The 23,086-nt window shown below is 37.0% G+C and overlaps 1 protein-coding gene across 1 annotated transcript in view; it reads right to left on the bottom strand.

The window, feature by feature from the left end:
* The window catches only part of TMEM182 (transmembrane protein 182), an 87,579-nt gene that overhangs the window by 47,634 nt on the left and 16,859 nt on the right, over positions 1–23,086 (bottom strand). Inside the window, exons 2-3 of the mRNA XM_059406359.1 lie at positions 15,733–15,832; positions 13,993–14,091 (exon numbers count right to left, since the gene is read on the bottom strand). Coding sequence (XP_059262342.1) covers positions 13,993–14,091; positions 15,733–15,832 — 199 coding nt within the window. The remainder of the gene's footprint in view (positions 1–13,992; positions 14,092–15,732; positions 15,833–23,086) is intronic.

Genomic DNA, 23,086 nt, shown 5'->3' with positions numbered 1-23,086 from the left:
GGGACCTTGATAACAGGGATGGCCTGCATGTAGTGGAACAGTGGGTATATGAAAAGTCTCTATATCTTCTCTCAATTTTGCTGTGAATCTAAAATTGCTCTAAAAATTGTCTTCAAATAGAAAAGAGATAGCTTAGCAGACTTGATTAAAAAAAAAATCTAACCAAATGTTGTCTGTAACTCACTTCAAATATAACAATTTAGAAATATTGAAAATAAAAAAGTGAAAAAATATATACCACATAAATATCAATTCAAAGAATGAAGGAGTGGGTTGTTCTTAGATAAAATAGATTTTAGAATAAAGAAAATTACTGGCAACATTAAATAATGATAAAAGGATGACTCTACCAAAAAGACATAGGAACACTAAATGTGCACGCATCTGACAAAAAGCAGGAAAATATGTGAAGCAAAAACTGATAGAAATGAAAAGAGAAGCAGATAAACCCACAATTATAGCTGGGGACTTCTGTATTGCCTCTCACCAATTACCATAATAGCTAGACAGGAAACCAGCCAGAATACAGAAGAACTCAACAAGGCCATCAACAGATAGCCTCTAACTGACATTCAGAGCACATTCCATCCAACCGTACCTTTTTTCAAATGTCAGAAAAATAGACCATATCCTAGGTCACAAAACAAACCTTATTAAATTTAAAAGAATTTAAATTGTACGCAGTATGGTCTTTGGTCACAAGGGAATCAAACTAAATATTAATAACAGAAAGATTGAAAGAAAATCTTCAAACTCTCGGAAACTAAACAATACACTTCTAAATAATCTATGAGTCAAACAATCAGTCACAAGGGAAATTAAACAACACACTGAGTTGAATGAAAATAAAAATAAATAGTATCAAAAGTGTGGGAAGCCGCGGGGCCTGGGTGGTACAGTCTGTTGAGCATCCAGCTCTTGGTTTCTGCTCAGATCACGGTTTCAGAATGGTGAGATCCAGCCCCACATGAGGTTCCATGCTCAGTACAGACTGTGCCTGTTTCTCTCTCCTTCTCCCTCTGTCCCACCCCACTCTCTAAAATGAATAGATAAATCTTAAAACAAACAAAAACTGTGTGGAACAGCAAAAGCAGTGCTGAGAGTGAAATCTCTACCTGTAAATGCTTATATTAGAAAAGAGGATAAAATATCAATAATCTAATCTTTCACCTCAAGAAAGTATAAAAAGGAGAGCTAGACAAATCTAAAGCAATCAGAAAGAAGGAAATAAGAAAAGGCATAGGTCAATGAAATTTAAAACAGAAAACCAATAGAAAAAAATGAAAAAAAAAAGCAGCATCTTTGAAAAGCTCAACAAAATTAACAATCTTCTAATAATACTGACAAAATAAAAATAAGACACAAACTGCCAATATCTGGAATGAAAACATGGGATATCACCATAGATACTGCATTCATAAAAAATAATAAGGGAATATTTTGAACTCTATACATACAAATTTTACCACTGAGATGAAATGAACCAATTCCTAGAAAAACACAAACCGTCACAAATCACATGTTAAATACATAATCTGAATAGCCGTGTAATTATTGAGGAAATTAGATTTATAATTTTAAATTCCCTGAAAGTCAAATCTCCTGAACCAGATGATTTCACTAGTAAATTATATCAGATATATACATTTAAAGAGAATTAGTACCAATTCTCCACAATCTCTTCCTGAATACGGAAGAAGAGAAGACACTTCCCAGTTTACTTAATGAAATCATTACTACAGATACTTAACCTAGATGAGCAGTAAAAAAAAAGAAAACTACAGATCAATATCCTTCATAAATACAGATGCAAAAATCCTTAATAAAATACTAACATAGAATTAAGCAATGTGTAAAAAGAAATATTTATCATGAACATATGTGGTTTATTCCTATTAAAGAGGCTGGCTCAGCATCTGAAAATCAAGAAATGTAATACAAAATATTAATATGATAAAGAACAATAGTATTGTGACCATATCAACAGATGCAGAAAAAAATTTAACAAAATTCAACATCCATTTGTGACAAAAACGCTCAGGAAATAAGGAGAAGAGGACAACATCCTAGAGTTAATAAAGAGCATCCCAAATAAATAAATAAATAAATAAATAAATAAATAAAATCTATAGCAACATCATACTTGAGGAAGTCTTCTCCTGAAGACTAGAAATGAGGCAAGACTGTCTGCTCTCACTGTTGTTATTCACCATAATACTGGAAGCTATAGTGCATGCAATAGCGCAAGAATAGGAAATAAAATGCATATGTTTATATGCAAGCAAGGAAGAAATAAAACTGTCCCTATATGCCAATGACATGACTCTTTCTACAGAAAATCCCAAATAATGTACAAAAAATTAAAAAATAAAACAAACAAAACCTCCTAAAGCTCCTAAGTAAATTTAGCAAGGTCTTAGAATACAATGTAAACATTAAAAAATCAATTATAATTCTATTATCAATAAACACATAGAAACCACAATTTAAAATATATTAACAGTTGTAATTGCTCAAAAATTGAAATACTTAGATGTAAATCTAGTAGTGCACATTCAGGATTTGTAAGCTGAAAACTATAAAATACTGATGTTAGAAATTTAAAAGGATCTTAATAAATGGAAAAATATATTGCATTCACTGATTGGAAGACAACATAATAAAGACTCAACAAAATAAAATTAATTCTTCCCAAATTGATAGAGGCAATTCTATCATCCAAGAAAGATTTTTTTTATAGATATAGGAAAGAGTATCCTAAATTTCATATTGAAATGCAAACAATCTAGAATAGCTAAAATAATTTTGAAAAAGAACCTAATAGGAGGAATCATTCACTCCAACTTCAAGATATAGCTAAACTCATGAGGATGATGTGGCACTGGCAGACAGATCAACATATAGATCAGCAGAACAGGATACATAATCCAGAAATAGTCCCACACAAGTATAACTAATTATATTTTAACAGGTGTACAAAGGCAATTCAATGGGGGAAAAGACAGGCTTTCCAACAAATGATGCTAAAGCAATGGAACACACATTTGAAAAATTGTAAATCATACACTTTACACAAAAGTAACTCAAACTGGATCATAAATTTAAATGTAAAACATAAAACTTAAAAACTTTTGGGAGAAAATCTTCAGAACCCGAGGCTTCGTAGACAGTTCTCAGATATGACACCAGAAGTATGATCCATAAAAGAAAAATGCCATAAATTAAACTTCATCAAAATTTGCAACTCTTACTCTGTGAAAGATCTTGTTAAGTTTATGAAAAGACAAGCTACAGATTGGGAAGAAGTGTTTGGAAAACACATACTCAATAAAAGACTCATATCTAGAAAATATTAAAAAATCTCAAAATTCACAATAATAATCATTTGATTAGAAAATATGTTGATAATTATTGTGTCCACTTTGGCAGTACATATACTAGAAAATACACTGATAACTATTGTAAAGGTTTGGAAATTTCTGTAATGAAAATTTTTTAAAACTACAAAAAGGGAAAACTGGTATTTAAGGTACATAGCAATCTGGACATAAGGGTTGTATTTTATTGTTCTGTGTTACAGGTATTGTCTACTCAATAGATTTCCTTACTGGTTGTTAAGTAATTTTAAAAGGACCGTGCTAGATTCAGACAAATTTTTACTTCCTAATGTCTTTGTGTTAGCCATCTGGAATATAGCAAACTTCCTCATTTGTCGGCCTGAATCCACATTTGACTTTCCACAGTCTGTTAACAATGCAATAACTGGAGAAATTCTTTTACAACACAAATTAGCTCAAAACCACCCCTTAACCCCCTTCTCCTCTCATTCAGAGAACATGAGCCAAGGTCCTTACACTGGCCCAACCCCCCCATACCATCCACTTCCCTCACCATCTCCTCTACTCTCTACTCACTCTATCCCTTCCTGCAGTGCTGGCTACTTTTGTGTTCTTTGCACCCATCAGGCATGTTCTACCCATTACAGCTCATGTTCCCTCTACCTGGAACACTCTTCTGGACATCATATGGTTCACTTCCTCACTTTCTACAAGTGTCCACTCTATCATTTTCTCAGAGCCAAACTCCCCTCTAACCACATTACAGAGTTCTTATCACCCTCACATCTGTCAGTCCCTTGTCTCCAGACTCTTTCCATGTTTTGTTTTTCCAAGGCACTGTCATCTTCCAACATGCTCTAAATTGACTTATTTTATCTTGCCTTATGTGTCTCCCCTCTCCAGAATGTCAGCCCAATGGGGACAGAGATTTCCTTCTGTTTTGTGCCCTGTTGCTCCCCAGAACCTAGAACAGTGCCTGGCACATAGTACATGTTCAATAAATATTTGTTGAATGAATTTTAATCAAAATTACTAGATAAACAGTGGCAAAGCTTGGCCAATACAGATGGTAGTATTAGCTATCTTGTACCAGGATTATGGTGATCTGCTAAGGATAATGATAATGAGCACTAGTTTTGAAGTCCTTATTCTTTGCCAGAAACTCTACCAAGTGCTTGATGTGACTGCACACACACACACACACACACACACACACACACACACTTCAAAGAGCAGGAAGCATTTCACTGGGGAAGTTGTGATGAATTTACCTGCCCTCATGAGAACTTATTTCCAGTGCTCTAAATTGGTATATTGCCATAAAAGTAGTTGACATTTATTGAATACCAACGACATGGCAACTACTCTGCTAAGCACTTGTATTATTATCTCTTCTCATTTTAACAACTGTGTGGGTTAAGACTATACTAATCTTCCCTTTATCAACAAGTACAGTGAGCTTTGTGGAGATAAAAAAGCCAGAGGCAGGAAACGCTGGCTTCAGGTAGTGAACACAGACACACCGGCTGAAAGTTCAGCTTGTAACTCCCACAGAACTCTTACCACAAATGCCAGCCCCTGTGCTAAGTACTCTCTGTATAGCATCGACCTAGTCTTCAAAAGAGGGATCAAGGAACCACGACAGGTTAGCTAGATGACAGAGCCCCGTTCCATCAGGGCTGGCCAACTCAAAACAGACATCACCTCTCTGGTCACCTTATTTAATACTGAGATTGCCTCCACACATACACTATCACCTTTTATTCCCCTCCAAGTACCTGACTGACTGATTTTGTCTACCATCTGCCTCCCCCCTATAATAAAAGCTTCACAAGGGCAAGAATTTAGGACTGACAATAAAGCACCCAGAACAGTGCCCAGGATACAGTAATTCTTTGACATTTTTTTCCATTGGATTAAGTAAATCTCTTTCCTAAGAAAAGATCCACAGCTTGAAGCTGAAGCAGTAAAATTTAAAGTTAAGAGAGACCCACAGAAGCTCGTTGCTCCCTTTTTTGTCTGCATATTCTGCATGGAAGAAGGAAACTAACCATCATTTATGTGCTTTTGAGCCATGGAGCCTTGAAGGTGGGCACAGAAAGTACACAGTGTGAGTATAATCTGAAGAAGAGCTTGGGTCCTCAGAAGTGTTAGCAATGAATATCTACAGGGCCCCAGTAGTTTTAGTCAGAGGTGATTTTGTGCCCATCCACTCTAGAAGACTTGGCTACGTTAAGAGACATTTTTGACTGGCACAACTGACAGGTGCTACTGGCATTGAGTGGGTAGAGGCTAGGGGTGTCACTAAACATCGTCCAATGCACGGGATAGTTCCATAGCAAAAAATTATCTGGCCCAAAATCTCAATACTTCTAAGGCTGAGGTAGCCTGGCACCAAGAGCTTCTCTATGACTGGAGGAGATTTCTACTTCTGAGTATGGCTGACATTTTAATAGATATCACCAGAAGCCTCCATAGAGGCTGGAGCCTATCCTCCATGAGGGGAAGCCAAGCCATATACACAGTCTTGTTTACAGAAGGTAATCTTTCCATGAGTACAGGGATGTTATATAAGCTGTCAATCAATCCTTAGATGCACATGAATCAATTGCAGGGAACACAAAATAACACCCTCTGAAAGAGTGATTTTTAATTTCAGCCTTGATATTGGGCCCTGGAACTGGAAAGCCAATTAACTGTATCTTCATGAGCTGCAGCTGTGGAAGGCTGAGTGAGCTGCCCTGTGGGTGCCTCCAACTTGAATGCAGGGGAGCCTTCCCTGGGTCACAGATTAAAAAGTCCGCCAGAAATCAGGAACTGCAGGCACCCTGTAATATCACACTGTTTCTGTGGCCATGGCTGTGTAATCCCCAATGACTGAATGAACAGTAGGACATGGAGTGGATGTTAAGGTATCTCTCAATATTTAGGTACTTGACATGATTTTTAAAAAAGGACCTGTAATTTCCATCATATTTTGCAGTGTAGTTTTTTTCCTATATAACTAAAGCAGAACAGAAGGAACTTTGGTAAATTTAAGACAATGCCCAGATTTACCATATTTGAACATGAGAAAATTAGGAAATAAGACCCAGCTACACCAGCATTATTGATCAGGAAGCTGGTAGTCATCCCAATGAAATTAGGTACCTAGGACATGCTGATATATCTTCTTAGTTATATAAGTACTTTCATTAACTTTAGACTCAAATCTTAATTCATTTTTGTGCTGTTTAAAATTGTCAAATATAAGGGTATTTGTTTGATTTTACCTTTCATAAGGCAAAATGTGTGTGATTTTTTAAAAATTTTATTTATTTGACAGAGAGAGAGAGATCACAAGTAGGCAGAGAGGGAGGCAGAGAGAGAGGGGGAAGAAGACTCCCTGCTGAGCAGAGAGTCTGATGTGGGACTTGATCCCAGAGTCCTGGGATCATGACCTGAGCCGAAGGCAGAGGCTTAACCCACTGAGCTACCCAGGTGCCCTGTGTAAATCCTGTGCGCTTGTGGACTCCAAGTCCAAGTCCAAGCTGCTGGCTAATCACAAAGGTCTCAACTTCCTTGCTGCCCATTCCTTAAACATCCTGTATGAGGGTTCACGCCCCTATCATTCTGATGCTCTGCCCCCTTTATGAGCATCTCTGCTTTCTGACCTCTCCTCTTGGAAAAGGAAGAGAAGGAAACCTGAAGTAGGGCTATTGTCCGGCGACAGAGCAAGTGCAGGAAAATGGAATGGTTCCCTGGGGGAGGAAGGGCACTACCAGGAAGGAGGGCAGGGCCGTATGGTCCGATCCAAGGGAACCGGAAATAAGCAGGAGTGAGATACAGAGCAGCAGGCCTATAAGTCTCAGGCCAAACCAGCAGAGCAGGCGGGATTAGGTTTAGAAAGAGATGCCTCCGTAGCTGAGTCTTCAGTGTAGACAGCTATCAGTGGTCATGAAAACTCTTGCATTATCCCATCTTATCCAATTCCTTCATGCCCCTCTCATTCCCAGTCACTCTGCATTTGTCACTGAGGGCTACCAACTCCTTCCCAAGAATCTCACCACCCCCTGGCAGGGCTGACAGCCTCCTTATCAGCTGGCTTCTCAAGGCTTCTTTTTCTTTCTCCTTTGTGGGTGGTTCTATGCTGCTTTCTTTCTCCCCCTAAGTATAATTGAAATTTTACCATCTCTTTTTCTATGACTTTTTTCTTAAAGATTATACCTTATATCAAAAACTACCTCTGTGGGTATTATGCTTAGTGAAATTAGTCAATCGGAGAAAGATCTCCCTGATATGAAGAAGTTGAAAGTGCGGGGTTTGGGGGGTAGGAAAAGAATAAATGAAACAAGATGGGATCAGGAGGGAGACAAACTATAGGAGACTCTTAATGTCACAAAACAAACTGAGGGCTGAGGGGGAGGGGAGGTTATGGCGTTGGGGAGGGTATTGCTATGGTGAGTGCTGTGAAGTGTGTAAACCTGGCGATTCACAGACCTGTACCCCTGGGGCTAATAATACATTATGTGTTTATAAAAAAATTAAAAAATTTTTAAAAACCACCTCTGTAATTCCTCATCAGTATCTGCTGTTCTAATTAAGGTCTTTCGAGGAAGTCAGTTCTACACAGCAAGCTATGGGCTGAATTATTTTGCAATGGTGTTTTGCCATCAAACCAACTTTAAAATGTTGAAATCCAAACTAAATCCCCATCCTCCGCTTTCAGATGTGACTCCCTCCTCCTACTGCTCATATTTCTGCCCTCCTTACCAAATGTTCTTAGCTGAAGTCATGCACAGTTCAGGGCTTGCTGGCAAGCAATGACGTACCATGGCCTGACACAACAAAAAAGAAAACCTATCCCTACCTTCTGATTCACCATTCACACTTCTGTAAATATAATCCAAAGAATTAACACAAATTATGACATGGTACAGGCATAAAGTTATTTTTATTTGAAATGTTTTTCCCTGTTTTTTTTTTATTACATTAGTTTTAATGTGGAAGTAGTAACTAACATATTTAAAATTTTAAAAACCATTGGGTAAAAATGTGGACAAGTTCTTGCTAACTTAGAAAGGATACGTGTTTATAACAATTAAAACTATGTAAAATATGCATATAAAAGGATTGGCAAGAAATACTCTAAAATAGTATTTATCAGTGGGACGGAGGTGACTATCTTACCCTTTATTGCACATTGTTTAAATTGTTTAAGTGTTTATGCCTTCTTCAAAAGGGAATTTCTTCATCATCCTAGATTCCTCCAGCTTTGTTTTGTTTAGCTACCTATTTTTACACATTAACTCTTTTTTTAATTAAAAAAATTTTTTAATATTTTATTTATTTATTTGACAAGGAGAAAGAGTACAAGCAGAGAGAGCAGCAGGCAGGGAAAGAAGGAGAAGCTGAGCAGAGAGTCCCCAGTGGGGCTCCATCCTAGGACCCGAGATCATAATCTGAGCCGAAGGATGACACTTAACCCAGGCATCCCTACACATTAACTACTTAAATAAATCTATAACCATTATTCCCTTTTTATCCTTGCTGCCCTGCCCTCATTGGCCCTGAGGACATGTTGACCCTTTAAGGGATCAGCACTTGCTCCTAGCCCTTCTCCCTTCTCCTCCTCTGACTAGAGAGCTGGCAACTCTAAGTCCCAGCCCACCGAAGCCACATGACACTGCTCTGATGACTACAGCATTGGCAGAAATCTACTGGAGAATTCTAGGGACAGCCTGCTCTTCTGAAGATGGAAGAGCATAGCTTCAACTGTGCATTTTTTAGCTTGTTAGTTTCCTGTCACTTGCAACCTAACACATGGCTGACTAATATCTTGCCTACCTGCCTCCTTGCTGTTCTAGTCTTCTATAATCTGCTTTGCCTTACAATTTTGTGTAAGGGTGAAGAACGAGAAGACCGGAAAAGAATACAAAATAAATAAACATTGACAATAAATGCAAAGGACACCTGACATGTGAAAGCAGTGTTGAAGACTGAAAAATTATTTTAAAAAGTATGAAAAACAATTTAAGAGTAATCTAAGTCCACTTAGCAAAGGCTTGAAAAATTCCTACACACACCAACAGTTCCTTAGGGCACCAGGATGAATACCACAGTATAGGGTAGCAACAAGGCTCTCCCAAAGTTTTCATTTAGCATTCAGTCTCTGGTAGGTACACCAGTGAGCCAAACACACAAGATGTCACTGCCATGGAGCTTAGAGTTGAACGGGGAAGCAAATACATGAACAAAATAATTACACAAGCAAACAAAATCTGTGCTATGGATAGTCAAATTCAAGTATGGCTCAGTCAGTAGAGCATGCAACTCTTCATCTCAGATTTGTGAGTTCAAGACCCACATTGAGCATAGAGCCTCCCCCCTGCAAAAAAAAGAATGGTCTCGATAAAGGAGAACCTGGTCTATTCACTAATGGAGCAGAGGGCCGGCAAGGAAGACTTCCTTAAGGAAACTGACCTATGAGCTGGCTTGGGGATGAGCCTGCTTGTTAGAGAGACAGAGGGAGCAGGGGCTTGGACGAAAGGAAGAGCTTTGGAGAGGAGGGACACTAAATCCAAAGCCCCCACAGAATGAGGGCTAACACTGATTCTGAGAAACACAAGGAAGGTCATGGTGTGTGTGTGTGTGTGTGTGTTTCCAAGAAAAGGAAAAATTACTTTCATAGATTCTGCTTAAGAAGAAGACCAAGGAGCTTTTGCACTAAGTCATTCCATAGAGATACAGAAGCATTTACTAAGTACCATGCACTATACTAGGTTCTGGGATATAAATATGAGTAGGATATATTCTGTGCCTTTAGGGAGTTCCAACAAATAATAAACTAAAGTAAACCATTGTAGTTGTTTATAATGAGCACTTTGATGTAGGTGTGGCCAAAGACTGTGGGGACAACAACAAAATGATTAATTCATTCAGAGGCTCAATTACCTAGAAAACTAATCTATGTTCTGTACATCATTACCAAATGATACCGAATAAAAGAAATATGACTGAGTCTAATCATGAAACAAACCACAAAATCTAAATTCTGACAGATATCAAAAGGTAATGGAATTGTTTAAAAGACTTTGTTGAAGTACACAACCCTACTTTAACAACCTCTCTAGGCTTGGGCAACCATTCAAATAACCGGAATTGCGCATAAAGAAATTTTAGGATACATGTCTGAGGCAAAGATAAATAAAGGAAACACTGAATTAGACCTTATCAGGATCAGATACAGAAGTAGAAAAGGCCAACATAACATTAAAATTCTTCTTTTGTTGAGATCCAGTGAAAAGACTTGTACTTAAGAAGAGTTACCCCTGGGGATAAAAATATATGTTTATAAAAAATAAAAAATTTAAAATAAAAAATTAAAAAATAAATAAATAAAAAAATAAAGTCATGGAAAAAAAAAAAAAAAGAAGAGTTAATGGCAGACATTAAAATCTGCCTCTTCATTCACTTAGTTTATATGATTATCCATAAACAAAATCCAGAGACTTGGGCCTTTGCAATAGTTCTGCCAATAATCAGCTGTGTGAAAACAGACTCACGTGGTTTCTCTGAATCTCAGTCTCCGTATTATGAAATAGAATAATTTCATCATTTGCATCTGATGGTTACAAAACAGTCTTCCAGAAAGATTAGATACTACTCTTTTATTTTCACTGATTTCAATACTGGCTAACTACAAGTACAAGAGCTCAGGAGAATACAGAGCCATTTTACCAATTATCCAGGCTGGAAAGCACAGATTTTACAAATAATACTTTGAATTTAGCCAAGATAAATTAGCAAATGTATAATGCCTGATCATTATAAGGCTACATGAAGCCAAAGAGTGGCTATGGAGTCTAGTAAAGACTAGATGGCCTCACTAACTAGGAAACATGCACATTCAATCAGGTAAAACCCTTCTAATGATATCCATGGCCTTTCTCTTGGATAAAGGAAATCATAAGAAAAAAATCACCCAAATATAATGTCAGATATCATTGTACATTATTATGAAGGTAAATGAAATATGTGTATGCTATTTCTATTGTAGGACATACTTTTTCCCATCTCAGTCATGTTTGCTAAAATGTTTGATAAAGTTGCTTAAAGTGAATAGGGAGTTACAATACGTGAGCCAAAGAGGAATCTGCTAATTTAAAACAAAACAAAACGAAAAATTGGAATATGGTTTTGTCATCAGATCCAAAAAATGACACAGTAATTACATGCAGTGCTACACAATAATTCTAAGCATAATTGCAGTATAATTTTTGTGACATGCACTTTCTATCCATCTCCATCATAATTATTATGTTTAGATCATGTCACCTTGTTTTTAAAGTTCTCTTCTATTTCCTTAAGGTGCAGGCTTTTCAAATATGTAGAGTCATTTAAAATATATGTACCCCACAATACCTATCTCATCACAGGACCTGAACATATGAGGATCAACAAAAATCCTAATATTTATGCAAATACCTAATGTTGTGGAAAGTCAACCCTGTACAACTTCTTAGTCCATTTTAGAAAAATAAGAATGTCAGGGGAGTACTTCTTTTGCAACTTTTTATAATACAAAATTGTTTCTCCTACTCTTTGCTATGCCATCTTTCTCTTATCAATGAGAAGGTCCATGTCACACAGGATGCAAAGGGCTTTGAGAAATGGGAACTGCCTTGTGCAGTTTTCAATGGGAAAGAGCATCCACACTGTAGTTCTCAAGGCCAAAAGCCAAAGGCATTTTAAGCACAAGCAACTTTGATGGATAAGCATGGCTGTGTGTCAGTGCACCTCTTTTCCTATCCAGACCTCACATCCACTACCATAAAATGTCATGTCAATCATGTGATCTAAGCAGATGGTATATCCTTTGAAGAACTTAAAATTATAAGGTATAAAAATACATATTTTTATAGATAATTTTTAAAAATGATGTATGCTGTAAAGATTTGTTAAGATTTATGATGGTTAATCTTATGTGTTAATTTGGTTAAACTACTCATAATGGGGGTGGGCCTCGTCCAATCAGCTGAAGGCATTAAGAATAAAGATTGAAGTTTCCTTTAAGACATTCTACCAGAGTTTCCACCCTTTAGAGTCAAGACTGTAATGGCAACTCCTATCTAGTCTATAGGCTTGCCTTACAGATTGTAGACTTGCCAGCCTCCACAATGGCATAAGACAATTCCTTAAAATCTCTCCATCAATCCCTTAATCCATCCATCGTCCATCAATCAATCAATCATCCTCACTCCCCAACCTTCACCCCCACCCGTTTACCTGCTACTGGTTCTCTGGAGAGTACTGACTAAACAAGTCAATCCAGCATATTCCATATATTACTTATTATCTTTTATAAAACAAATATATTTTTTTAAGGTTTTATTTATTTATTTGACAGACAGAGATCACAAGTAGGCAGAGAGGCAGTCAGAGAGAGAGGAAGGGAAACAGGCCTTCTGCTGAGCAGAGAGCCTGATGCGGGGCTCAATCCCAGGACCTTGAGATCATGACCTGAGCCAAAGACAGAGGCTTAAACCCACTGAGCCACCCAGGCGCCCCTATAAAACAAATATTTTTGTTCCTGTTTATGACACTGGTAAATTCTGAACCAACTCTTAGTTTTAAGATTATGATAAACACCCTTTATTAAAATCTTCATGAAACCAGCTAAGAATAAAGCTGACATATTGAGCTTAAGTACTTTCTCTAAAACTAGATTTAAGTATATATTATGTGTTTTCTGTACAAATTAAGTTTGTGTACTTTCTATAGAACAAATAGTATGAAAAGACAAAAGAAACTAGGTAATTATGACTCTCAGTTAATGATATTTGACTGTTCTTCTCTGAGTTATCACATATAACAAAGTTCAGTCATTTTATAGGAAAATAGTAACATAATCATATTTGTATGTGCAACAGCTGCAAAAACAATGTTGTAAAAGTAGGGTATATATTATGATTACTTGTTGTTGTAAAACTAGTTTCAGGTCAGTTCTTCCTAGTATCATTATTTCCACATCATAAAACACACTTATAAATATCTTTATAAGTAGCAAGTAAATTACAATGGCTTTACTTCTATTTATATATTTTTAAAGATTTTTATTCATTTATTTGGCAGAGAAAGAGAGAAAGCATAAGCAGCAGAAGTGGCCAGCAGAGAGAGAGGGAGAAGCAGGCTCCCCACTAAGCAAAGAGTCTGTTGGGGGGTTTGATTCCAGGACCCTGGGGTCATGACCTGAGTTGAATGCAGATGCTTAACCAACTGAGCCACTACAATGGCTTTACTTTAAAACCTAAATTATAGGGGCGCCTGGGTGGCTCAGTTGGTTAAGCAACTGCCTTCGGCTCAGGTCACGGTCCTGGATTGAGTCCCACATCAGGCTCCCAGCTCCAGAGTCTGCTTCTCCCTCTGACCTTCTCGCCTCTCATGCTCTCTCTCACTGTCTCTCTCTCTCAAATAAATAAATAAAATCTTTAAAAAAAAAACCTAAATTATATTCAATTAGAGTTATAAATGGTATATTATAAGGGCCTCCTATTATTTTATATATAACAGATTGATACCAGAGAAAATATTGAAATGATACATGTTAATTTTTTTTTTTTTTTTCAAAAAAACAAGTCCATCTCAGAGGCATTCAGTGGACCGAGGTACTTACTAATAGCAGAATCATAGGAGGTTGAGTTGTGCTCTCCCCTCATAAAGGGATATGGTGACAGGTAAGCATGTGCGCAGTTCTTGGATGCTGGCTGATTGGCTAGAAAGGAGACCAAACAGAGGTCGTTGTTATTGAGAAAATGAGAGAAGACCTGTTCCTAACAGGGATCTGGGGCACACAAGCTAAACAAACTGCAGGTTAGATCAACAAGTTCAGAGAACAGTTGAATGAGGGGGAAAAAACTCCCATCAAGCAGCTGAGGGGACCTGGAAAGTGGATTCATCTAAAACATCTAACTCATGACATAGTTCAGTGCAGAGAATGCCCCTAATATCACCTTAAAATTAAAGGCACTACACTTCATTTATTTTCACAAACATATTCTCTAGTTCCTAATTTGATGTTTAGTGCATAGTAAGTATTCAAAAAGTAATTGTTTTAAAAATCTAATAAACTTAGATTTAACCTTGATCAGTTCTGAATAACATAAAAAGTATTCTATATTCTATTTTTAGGGAAAAGATGGAAATGATAGGTCATACAAGTTAATAATCCAAATGCATTTTTAGTATTTGAAAAAAATACAAGAAAAAACGTTTATGTTGTTTGAAAACTTGAAGATTTCAGTGCGTACTCTTTAAGAAGGAGTGAAATTCTTCCTTCTTCTAAGTCCTTGGAAGAGTCTTCCTCTTGCATAGTCTGATTTAATCTATCAGTCTAAATAGTTTTCATTGGAAGACACTTTTTCTCTTCCCCAAAATGTCTGTAAGAAAGCCTGTCAACTATTTCTTGCAAAATTTTATCTCATTATTACTTGTTTCCTTTTATGCATGCCTACTTGCTGTCAGCTTACTTGTCTTCCAAGATCTCATATTTTTATTATGTATCCTTTATTATATATATATATAAATGCCATATTTTGATAAATCACAAGAGTATATACCATATTTTGATATATCACAGAAGTATATGGTAAGGAGACTAATAATTTCAGCCTACAATAACCTTTGGGGTAAGATAAAAGCTAGTTATTTTCAAAGAATAATAAAATATAGGAAATACAGTGAAAAGAATGTATCATATTTTTAAGAGGCTTTTCTACTTCAAAAGAGAACTTTCAAGTTTCTATGAGAGAATGCAAACATCAAAAGCCAGGCATTTCTTCATATTGCCCACAAACTTGGTTAAAGCCCAAACAGAGTGAGCTTTCATCCACTGTGGCTGGCAATTAAGTTTTATTATTTAAAAAGATTTTTTTAACTTTAAAGTCACGAATATAAAATAACATCTCTATTTTTAAATTTTTAAATTTGAGGTTTCGAGGGATAACCTATATATATTGCTATGTTGCAAATATATATATTTGAGAAAATAATATATATTGCTATGTTGCAAATATATAGACATTTGAGAAAAATAATAAAGGTAATATCAATGGTTTTTGTTTTTTGTTGTTTTTATTAAAGTTAGGGTATTTTAAATCAGAACAAGAAAACAGCATATAATTCAGTTTTTCCATAAATATTCAGACTCTTACTTTAGGTTAGAAAATAAAATAATTATTCATATAGCCATTTCTACCTACTGAAAAAGAACCACTTCATGAGTCTTTTGAAGATATCCTATCAAGATTCTATAGTTAAGAATCCAATCCTGTATTGTAAATGATCTGTACTAAATAAGAAGCTGTTCATTCTTATTTTAATGACAAGGGGGAAAATAAAGCTAAATTGCACTTACTGTACCAGAACTTCCAGATACTGGAATCATTCTCTTCCACAATCCCATTAAACCAACATCTCCAGAAGAATCCTTCATGGTGGAAAGTGATGTTCTCTATCTACACAGAAGACAAATGAAGTAACTTGCCATCAACACAAAGTACATAACTTAAGTTACCATATCCAGGAAAATGTTAAAGAAATGTATTCCAACCCAAATAGTAATGGTAATAGCTTTCTACCTATCTCTTCTGTGAAGAAATAGGCACTCCACTACTAATCTCTGATTTCAAGAGGAAGGCTATCCTCATTTCTACCAAGTACATCAGTATTTGGAAGAAGAAACGCACATTCTGTTCACCTGAACACTTCCCCACTTCAGTTGCAAGAAGCCAATAATCCGATCCAAAGGCCACCAAAAAGAGTAAAACCCCCAAAGCACCAAAGAGAGCTCCAAAGAAGATGGCAATATTTAGTCTCATTTTCAAGGCAGTGGTTTCCCTTTAAACAAAATAAGAAAGTTAAAAATGGCAGACACTTAGCTTCTCAATTAAAAAAAGAAAACAAAAGAAAAGAAGAAGAAAGATTTTTTGAGTAAGCAGGATCTTCTTGAGAAGCCTCTCCTAGCTCATGTTGTGGTGGCTTCTCACTTGCACCCTGTGGGTGTATTTGTGTTCCCTTTGCTCTCCCCTGGAGGGACTCCAGCCCAGCAGCTGAGAATTGCCAGCTATTTTAGGATACTGATTGAGGAGCTGTCTCTCTCCCATGGGGATCAAAAAATAGCTGACCTTCCCTTGACTGTAGAGAGGAGCATCAGGAGCTGGTTAGAATGACCATTATTGCTGTTGGGTAATCCATAGAAGTGGAAAGACGATGCAGTGGTATGAAGTCATTGGCAGTATTGGTCCACCATCTTAAGTGTCTGAACAAGCCTCTCTTAGTCTAGAATGACCATTACAACCCCAAAGACAAAGACACTTAAGGCTCTCTTTGAATATAGATAAATAACAGCTATAAGAAACCACAAAGAGTTCTCTTGAGTACAAGTGAAGTTGTAATTAATTCCTTAATTCCTTTTTGATACTTTTGGGATACAAAATAATCTGTGTAGTCTAATTGAATATGTAACACAAAGTAGAGTCTATATTTATAAACTAGACAGATGTATACTTAGAAGATCAATAATAAAGTAACAGACTATTTAAAGTATAAAAAAGTACTTTCATGCTACATATGTTTTTACGTAAAAACAGCATTTTCTACCACAGCTCCCAGATCTTGTACAAGTTGCTTAAACAACCATCCACAACATGGACAGGTTAAAAAAAAAGTCTCAAAATACATTGTTTTGTGGATTAAGATGAAAGAAGCTAGTCTACCCTTTCTTTTGTTCCCTTCGTTTTAAACAGCTGATTTCCTCATGTGTCATACTTGATTCTTATACAAACCACCTAATGAATCGATACTTTCTTCATGCTTTGTCTTCTACAGTTGTTCTCTTTTCATGTCTGAATATGTCAGACAGTATGTTTAAGTATTGGTGTAGCATTTTAAAATTTGTACTATCTCTATGGCTACTGGTTTTTTTTTTTTTTAAATATATATTCTCAACAATAACATGAGTTTCTGCATCTTCTGAAGAGGCATCAGCTCTACCAACTTCCTTCACCAATTCTTCTTCTGGTCTGGGACAAATCCTTAAATATGGATTTGGCGAAGGCAAGAAATGACTCTTCAGTAAGGATGTAAGGCCTTGGCCAGTTCCAACTAAACACAGTGGAGGGGCCCAAAGGTCACGAATGGAATTCTAAGTCACAGAATTGGTGGCTATGAGGGTTAAATGGAATTTAACAGTTGACCTGAGCTGTCCTAATGTTCAAATCTCTTTTGTAAGACACCCATGACATCAAGTCATGACATTTCTAGTTGTCTGTATTGAAGGACATCATTAATGTTCATACAACCAAAATCTTTTTCCCTAAAGTTTCCAAGATTAACCCTATTCAGTCCTCTGGGATTTCACAACACAAGTGTACAATCCTGTCATGACACAGAATTTTCTGATATTTTGAAGAAGCAGTCATTTCATGCCTCCGCAAACCACAACTGCCACTGGATCCCTACATGTAGATCTTGTCTTTTCTAAGCTAAACTTCCTATTCCTTTAGACTAGAAATTTATTTAGAATTTATTCCTATTCCTTAGACTGGCACAACTCCAAATCTCCTTACTGTTCTGGTTCTTTGCTACAATTTTCAAGTATTCAGTTTAACTGAGGCATAGTAAAATATTCTGCATAGAGTTTAACACCTTATCACTATCACCTTTCTGATTTGGAGGCTATGATAAGCAGAGTAATGGTCTCCCCATTACTCTGGCCACACCCTAGTCCTAACTGTAATCACATAATCTGTGAATAGGTTACTCTTTATGGCCGTATCTTGGATGATACAGGTAGATCCAATATAACCATATCAATCTTTAAAAGAAAAGTAGAGAATCACTTCTAACAGAATGGTCAAAGAAAGAAATGTGACAAGAAAAAGGGTCAGAAATTTCCCAGTTTGAAGGTGCCACAAGCCAAGTAATGTGGATGGCTTCTAGGTCCTGGAAGAGGAAAAGAACACAGATTCACTTGAAAGCCTCCCTGAGGAAAAAACATAGCATTACCAACACCTTGATTTGGGGGGTTGCTGACCTCTGGAACTGTAATGACAATAAATTTGTATTGCTACAAGCCACTAACTTTTTATCAATTTGTTACAGCAACAGTGAGAAACTAATACAGATGCTATTTCATAATTAATGTTATATCAGATCAAATTAAGGGATTTTGGGGGGGGTTGAAGAAGAAAATACTCTTGAAGAAGTGCTTATTGAGAACTTGTGAGGGTCCAGGCATTTTGCAAGATATTAAGGTTACAGTACATAGGCCCTGACCTGGAAGAGTTCATGTCCCAGTGGAAAAAATGATTCATTAGAATGAAGCACACAGACATTGTAATAATGAGCTTCTGGCCGACCTAGACACATTCTCCTGCTCCCCACCCACCCTTCTCCCTAGACTGGTGTGGCTGTGTAGTTGTGGTTGTGGTTGTAGGCACCGACACTGTTCTTTGGAGAGGAGGAGGGATTTTTTCAGGAAGGTTTTATTTTATTTAATCACAAAGGTTTATATGCATTATCACTAAATCTTTAACACAAATTCACAAACATACAAACAATTAGATTTTTAAAATAAGCAGAAAGGAACATAGAATTTTGTTATTATTATAATTCATCTCAATTTTGGTCTTTGTCATGCACAACAAATCATCTTTCTGACTAGGTCTGTCAATGAATAACATTTTCTTACCATTTATGGTTTATCCAAAAATTGTATAATCATTGTTACAAAAATATGTTTATTAAGTCATTTATTAGGTAACTAATCTAATTAATTCCACCACTCGTTTGTACACGTTAATTCGATAACACAGAGTAGTTCTGACATCATGAAACTGAACTCCTTTAGCTCCATTATCCCCAGTACTTATCACAGTACTTGACACACAACAGGCACTAAAATTAAATAAATAAATAAATAAAATTAATTTGTATCAGGACTCTTGGCTGAGATGCAAATACATGACCTTCTGAGCTATCCAACTGGCAATCCATCCCAGAAGAAATGGCCCTGGTCTGGCATGTCCCGTTCTTTGTGAAACTTGGAAGAATGGATTTGGCAGGCGGGGGGTGGAGGGGGCCACAGGGAGGGGAGGGGCGTGTGTGCTTCCTCTGCAGATGCTCACACACCACCTTTTTGAGAATCCCCATCAGACTCCGAGAAATGAAATGGAATTTGCCATCCAAGGGTCAAAACGTGTCTCTCTTTTTTAGAAAACCAGACCCTTCGCCTGTCGTTTGCAACTCCTCTAATTTTGCATGATTCCTAAAATATTTCTAACAGCTACTCAGCATCTCTTCCTCAGATTCCCTCGGCAGCCTGAACAATTACCTATGTACCAGGAAGATGGCTAAGAAGCTGCTGGGTTCTTATCATCTGTACGGATTTGAGCAGAGGGTCTCTTTATCCCTTCACACTCCTTTCTAGTGAAAGGCCATGAGATGAGGAGAGACAGACATATTGAGGCACCAACCTCAACTCATAATAATCCCATAATAAAGCATCTCCATTGCCTATCCTTTCTGTGAATATTGAATCTATTTTTATGTTGATATGATTATCACACTGAATCTGCAAGGCCACAAGCATAAGCACATGGGAGAGCTTGACTGTCAAAAATGAAAAGCTGATATTCATGAGCATCTACCAAGTAGCAGACACAAACCTAAGCTCATTAAATATCTTGACTATGAGTTAGTCTACAATAGGCAAAATATGAAATAACCACTCTCTCTGTGGGCATTCACGCTCTTGGGCAAGGATCTTAGCATCTAAAAGTGTTCTTGGTGGCAGGAAGTAAAGATGCTCTCATTCACATGAACATGGCCAGAGGCAAACCAAAAGAGATCTGCATGCAGTCTCACCACCAAAGGCAATTCACAATAATTCATGGGTGATGTTTCTATGTGTATACCCTAAACATTAGCCCATAGCGTTGTTACAACTTTCAGTTATTCTCTGTGCTCCAAAGACTAAATGAGGAGGCAAGGCAGCTGAGTGAAGACTTTGGACTTGTTCTCCAAATACAATAAACCTGGGCACAAGCACAGGACCTGCAAGGACAGCTCCGTTCCCTGAGTTCTCCCCAACTGTCAGTCTTTTAGAATGAGAATTTCATTGAATTAAGAAGAGTAAGAATTTTCTTTCATAGATAGTGATCATGGGCAAGTCATTCAAATCTCTTAAGCTTCAGTTTCTTATATGGAAAATAGGAACAATACTTGAGAGGATAATTGGGGTATTAGGTAAGAGGACGAGTGTCAAATGTGTTGGTACGTAATCTACATTAGGTTTCTCTTCTATCTTGCCTTCAGCTGAAGATCAGGTTTTGATGGAAAAAAAATTAACAATCATAATATAAAATAAAACTCCCTGAGATAGCATTCCAGATAGGACTCGGATTTATTTCAACAGACTAACCTCTCACCAAGCGCCTCCAGTACTCCCCACGCCCACATACATTGTCCTTCTTAGGCCACCAGCAACATCTCCCCCAGTCCTTTCCTATTCTGCTCCCTTCTCATTAGAAGTCTCTTCTCTTCCATGATGAACTCTTCACTAACCCACTCAACAAATAGCCACCAAGTCCCTACTATGTGCTACATGTTCTTCTAGGTGTTGAGTACCAGCAGCAATCCCCAAGGAGACTGTATTATACAACCTCTAACACTTTTCCCTATCTGTTTAATTACATTCTTGCTCTTCTATAGACACTTTTTTGAAGCATGTCTTGGGAAAACTTGGATCAAGAAATGTATGCTCGATGAACAAATTAATAATATATAAACCAGGGGTGCCTGAGTGGCTCAGTCATTCAGCGTCTGCCTTCTTCGGCTCAGGTCATGATCCCAGGTCCTGGGATCGAGTCCCACATCAGGCCCCCTGCTCATTGGGAAGCCTGCTTCTCCCTCTCCCTCTTCCCCCCCCCCCCCCCCGCTTGTGTTCCCACTCTTGCTGTGTTTCTGTCAAATAAATTTAAAAAAATCTTTTTTAAAAATCATATATAAACACTAAATGAAATCCCCATATAAAGTTTGCCACACTGTTCTTCTAAATGTTATCAAGAATGTTGGTCCCTGCAACCACAGTGTCTTTTTTTGAAGACCAAGAGGAAATTTCTGAATGCTAAAAGAAGTTCTGTTTTCGCAGATGAATACTGTGATTTTTTAACCTTAGAGATACTGTAAATCTTTATTCATTTAATACATATTTATCACATGCCTATTCTAAGACATATTGCTGTGTCCCAGAATGGTGACAATGAATAAACGGTGCTCTCTAACCTCAGTGAGCTTATATTCTCATGGCACTGAGAGTGCTTCTCTTCTAACCTGGGTACTTAAAAAGCTCAAAGCCAAGATGTACAAAGGTGATGTCCCAGCTTCCCACTCTTTCCCCTACCATCCTTCCTTAGTTTTCTTCCTGTGTGACCCTGATTTTCTCTCCCACATGTACTTGTTTAACCTTTTATTTTACATATGCTTACGTAAGCTGCTCCAAGTACTTTTGAAAACAACATAAAGACTTAACAATGAAGCAAACAAATTTAGATGCGTTGTGAAATCAGGTAGTAGAAGGCATAACGCACCAAACTAAGAAAGCTGGTCTGGTTTTGTTGCCTTCTGAAAGCTCCATGAACTCTTCAGTCATCCCTGCCATTCTGCTCTCATCCTCATCATTTCTACTATCATCATTCCATTGGAAGATCCTCCTGACTTCCTGGAAATAACTTTTTTTTAGAATCTTTTGTCACGTAGAGAAATTGTGACAAAAATGTTTTTAGGTTTTCGTTTTTTAATTAAAAAAAAGTTTAAAAATCAATCTTCTGAAACCTAGATTATATGAAGATCATTAGCACCATATTACCACCAAGATAGTGTGGTAAATTTCCTTCATGTTTTCTTCAAGTTAAATAAAACTTGACAACCAAAGTCTTCATGACCGTAAACAACGAGAGGCTTTGATTATTTTAATCCAGTGTCTTTTTTTTTTTTTTTTTTAGTTAACTGTGTTTTTCAATTGGTAAATACACTGAAACTTAGCAGAAATCCCAAGTCATGTTTAATTTGTGAGTGATAATGAGCAAAACATTCGTTTTACCAAAGTCATAATTTCCAATCCTGATACTGCAATAGTCTTAATTCTCTCAAAATACCACATTAAGCTAAACATTCTCAAAATGAAATTAATTTTAATTCATTTCAGTTTTTAAAAATTCAAGAATAACAATACCCAGTACCTAACAGTACTGAACAAATTTATAAACAAACATAGGCATAAGTCAGAAATACTATAAGTTTGGTTCCAGAGCACAGCAATGAAGCAAACAAATATCACAATAAGGCCAGTCAAGTGGACTTTTTGGTTTCCTAGTGCACATAAAAGTCATGAGTTTATATTCTCACAACACTGAGAGTGCTTCTCTTTTTCACTATACTGTAGTCTTGTAAGTGTACAAAAGCATCACGTCTAAAAATACAATGGGTATATCTTTTTTTTTTTTAATTTTTTTTTTGTTTGTTTGTTTATTTGACAGACAGAGATTACAAGTAGGCAGAGAAGCAGGCAGAGAGAGAGAGAGAGAGAGGGAAGCAGGCTCCCTGCTGAGCAGAGAGCCCGATGCGGGACTCGATCCCAGGACTCTGGGATCATGACCTGAGCCGAAGGCAGCGGCTTAACCCACTGAGCCACCCAGGCGCCCCCAATT

This window comes from Mustela nigripes, chromosome 7 (assembly GCF_022355385.1).
Source record: "Mustela nigripes isolate SB6536 chromosome 7, MUSNIG.SB6536, whole genome shotgun sequence".
NCBI lineage: Eukaryota > Metazoa > Chordata > Mammalia > Carnivora > Mustelidae > Mustela > Mustela nigripes.
This window is presented reverse-complemented; position numbering and strand designations above follow the sequence as displayed.